General features: G+C 38.6%; 1 protein-coding gene across 1 annotated transcript; it reads right to left on the minus strand.

The window, feature by feature from the left end:
* Positions 1–698: 698 nt before the first annotated feature.
* LOC100256451 (cucumisin) lies at positions 699–3,772 on the minus strand. Its single transcript, XM_010660202.3, has 9 exons — positions 3,681–3,772; positions 3,460–3,554; positions 3,126–3,369; positions 2,522–3,035; positions 2,297–2,400; positions 1,951–2,169; positions 1,739–1,850; positions 1,442–1,655; positions 699–1,274 (listed from the first exon to the last, which is right to left on the minus strand). The coding sequence occupies exons 1-9, from the start codon at positions 3,755–3,757 to the stop codon at positions 745–747; spliced, it is 2,109 nt and encodes a 702-aa protein (XP_010658504.3). The 5' UTR covers positions 3,758–3,772; the 3' UTR covers positions 699–744.
* Positions 3,773–4,045: the final 273 nt, after the last annotated feature.

The raw sequence follows: 4,045 nt of genomic DNA on the forward strand, positions 1-4,045 counted from the left end.
TTATTTCATGCATAAATTACTCCACACTTACGAAATCAAATATGTGAAATATTCAAGAAATATGTAACTTTAAATTATCTTTCTGATATTTTTTTGTTCTATTATATATATTGTGGGAACTTGTGGATGGTTATATATTATGATATATATCTCTTTATGACTTCTTATAAAATGGGATGGTTATATTATATATAAAAGTTCATTCAACTTTCTTCCTACATTCTATTTTCTTTTTCTCGTTTTCTTTTTCTATCACTTTATCATTTTACGACATTACTTTATTATTTTACAACAACATATTTGATTTATTTTCAAAGGAATTAATAATAAAACTTTGATTTAAAAGAGAAATTTTAGGATAAGGATGATTTAGTAATAAAAATCTTTATTTTACAAAAATCTGACGATGTTTTGTCTCAAGTGTTAGATAAACTTTTTTATTAGATAAAATTGAGGGATTTATAGATAGGCTTTAGTGTTAAGTGATATAAAAACCCCCAAGTTTCTCTTTCTCTTTCTCTCATTTTTCAAAGTTAGTTATTTTATCAAATACCCCTTATTTTATATTCTTTTATTTATCTCTTTTGCTGGCCGTAAACATATTCCTCTGAGTCCTTGAAGCCTAGTAGATGCGAATATAGGATAATATGTCCTCTACGATTGTATCTCATTACAATTCTAGGATACAAGCCCCTATTTATTAGCAGAGATAAAAATAATAATAATCAATGAGGACAGGAAATTTTACTTAAATGCAGGAGCAAAAGCAACAATGGGGCTTCTTACTTGAAAAACCCCATCATCCCACACCAAAGACCCTGATAGAATACTTTCATTGCCTGCTGCAGTAGCTGTGACAGTGAAGGTCTGCCTCTGGCCGACGGACTTGAATGTAAGGACAGGTGGCTCAACTTTAACCGTGAGTCCTGGTGGGGCAGTCACTTTTACCTTGTAAGTGGAGACTGGTGATCCAACATTCGTGACCGTCCTGGTGAAAGTGCGCGTAACGGTTTCTCCAGCACTAATAGATAGAGCAAAAGAAGGATAGTTCAAATCCCAAACAGTCCCGTTTGTGGCTTTTGTGCAAGTGCTGCTATCTCCAGTGATGAGCCTCAAGTTCTCAGTGCTATATCCTTGCCCACACAAAAATTTGACGTAATCTGCCGCTCCAGCATCATACACTAAACCAGGATTTGCAGCCTTTACAGGATTTAGATGACCCGCCCCGTATGCAAACTCCAGATCGGTGTTAGTTTTAACATTCATGGGAGTAGCTGCAAACAACAATGTAATCATGAAGATTAGTTACAGATTTGGTTATAGCATGAAGTATATTCTTAAAGCAATGGCAGTAGAAACAGATTTCTCATTTTTTTCTCTTCCTCTTAGATCTCAGACCTTAGCTTCAAAAATGTCCTCAGATTATGGATTAAAGCATTACCAGTTGTCATTAAAGCAGACTTGATAGCAGCAGGAGACCATGTTGGATGAAATGATTTGACGTAGGCGGCAGCCCCAGAAGCATGCGGGCAAGACATGGACGTGCCTGAAATTATGTTGTATTTAGCTACTCTTTCATCCCCTGGTACATCAGTCAAAGGTGAAGCTTCTGCCCATGCTGCTAGAATTTGAACTCCCGGTGCAGTTATGTCGGGCTGCATAAAAACAAGACGTTGCAACAATGAAGAAACTGGGTGGTCACAGCAAAGAAGTTAACGAAATTAGTTTGCTGAATTACACTGAGAATGTCACTTGTAATGGGGTTGGGCCCCCTAGATGAAAATAAAGCTACAATTGGGGCCGATTCTTCTTTCACGGCCATGGACCTCTCTATTTTTGCAGTAGGATTGCTGTTTATACCAGAAAGGATTGCATGAAAATTAAAATATATTTAACATTATCCACTGGCTCGCCAGAATCGATTATCAAATTGAAAAACATGAAAAATACCTAGCTGAGTTCATGTACTGCTGAATTTTGCTAATATTACTTGTGTCCAAGCAGGATGTAGGTACAGGGAAAGAAAAAGTTCTCCCCTCGTTGCCATCATCTGGAATTATGGTACCGGCTGCTCCGGCAGCCAGTACCGCCTGTCCTTGACTAGTCTCGTCACATAATACTATTTTTCCAGTTACCAGAGACTTGTCCAAGGAGTCCTCGTAGCAGTACCTGCATTTCATGATAAATTTTTGGCCATTTTCAGTCTTCAAATACCAAACAATACTGAATTTTTTAATTTAGATTAAATGGATCTGTGGTGAAGACTAATACAGATTTCACATTTTTTTTTTTTTACCTGGATTCAGACCCAGTGAAACCTCCTGCCTTATTTGGTGCATCTCCAGCATAAATGATAGGGAGCATATCCTCCATCTTGAAAGTATTAAGAGAGATTGAATCCTACATTCGAAAAATAGGTTGAATATTATCTGGGAAAGCACAATAAAGGGTAATGTCCAATCTCAAGATATGATTTTACAGAACTTAATGTATAAATGTCGTAGAAGGAAAGCTTGGTCACCTCATAAACCTGGTTGTCACCCAACACTAACTTGGTCAAAAACTTTCTGTCAATGGTACTTGCAGCGACAGAGAGAGACCAAGGCGAGAAATTTGTAATAGATGCAAGATCAGGACCTGAATTACCAGCAGAATTAGATGTAAGAATCCCATTCTTCATAGAATGGAAAGCTCCAATAGCAATTGGGTCTCGGAAGTAATCATTGGGAGAGGATCCTCCAACAGAGAGAGAGATAATATCAACTCCATCAGCAATTGCATCATCAAATGCTGCAAGGATATCTGCACTGAAGCAACCATCAGACCAACATATCTTGTACACTGCAATGCGGGCAGAGGGAACCCCTCCTCTAGCTGTTCCTGAGGCAACGCCTAGCAAGCTTGCATCATCAACTATGCCTCCAGCGGCTGTGGATGCAGTGTGTGTGCCATGGCCATTAGCATCTCTTGCTGATTCAAACTCTCCTTCTGGTATACTTCCACTACTTCGGTAGTATCTAGCTCCAATGATTTTACTGCATAGGATTCCGTTTCAACTAAGCAGAATTAGGGATCTCTATCTATATATATAGTGGATGGTGGCAAAGAAAGAAAACAAATATTACTTGTTGCAAGTGAAATTGGCTGAGCTATCACAAGTGCCCTTCCATTTGCTTGGTGGTGGACCAAATCCTTTATCGTTGAAACTTGCAGACTCAGGCCAGATCCCACTATCGAGCACTCCAACAACAATATCGCTTTCAGTAGTATTTCTTGTAGCCTTTTGGGGGAAGCCCATGAAGTCCCATGACCTTGTTGTTAGGAGTTGCTTCTTTTCATTTGGGAACACAGACACTACCCCCTTCATGGCTGATTATAAGCAGTAGATACAATCAGAAAGACAAATAAATTTAGGACAGTGATAATAATCTCTTGATAATTTATATATAATTCACCCACCAGACAGTCTCTTCATCTCCTCCTTGGTTAATTCCGCAACAAATCCATTGAAGCTCTTCTTGTAGCTGTGGAGTAAATATTTGGATGCACTACTACTGTGGAATGCAACCAATTGGAGAAGTTAGGAAGATTTGTCTTCTCAGGGTGTCATTTGAAGGTCAAAACTGGGAAGTGCTTCATAGAAAGTGCTCTTGATTTCAAAAGAAAAAAATGATGATTACCTGCCGACGACTTCTTGTAGCATATTAGTGTGGAAAGATGATAAGGAGAGAGCACCACCCTTCGGAAGATCCCCCATGTACACGATATAGACCTGCAACCACAAATTGGCAAAAGTACCTATCAGATCTCAAGCCCAAGTCTTCTTCACGCATCAAACTTTTGAAGACGTTTTCTATATTTATAATAGTTTCTTCAATGAACACAATGAAAGAATAAAATATAAAAAGACATGGCAACAAGGCCAATGAGAGGGAGGGATCATCTGCCTCTCGATCTTCTTCGGAAGCTGTGCAGCTGATAAGCAGAGTACTGCAAGTAAGAGTGATAAAGAGAAGCCATGAAAGTGGAGGTGCCATATCCCCTA

Source organism: Vitis vinifera, chromosome 13 (assembly GCF_030704535.1).
Source record: "Vitis vinifera cultivar Pinot Noir 40024 chromosome 13, ASM3070453v1".
NCBI classification, from domain to species: domain Eukaryota; kingdom Viridiplantae; phylum Streptophyta; class Magnoliopsida; order Vitales; family Vitaceae; genus Vitis; species Vitis vinifera.

Bases quoted from the DNA above. Each gene is read 5' to 3' on its own strand.
- LOC100256451 (XM_010660202.3), bottom strand. From the start codon at position 3,757: ATGGGGGATCTTCCGAAGGGTGGTGCTCTCTCCTTATCATCTTTCCAC. The intron at 3,036-3,125 runs GTAATATTTGTT...AATCCTATGCAG, and splicing joins GCCAATTTCACTTGCAACAA to TAAAATCATTGGAGCTAGAT. The intron at 1,851-1,950 runs GTATTTTTCATG...TGGTATAAACAG, and splicing joins CAGTACATGAACTCAGCTAG to CAATCCTACTGCAAAAATAG.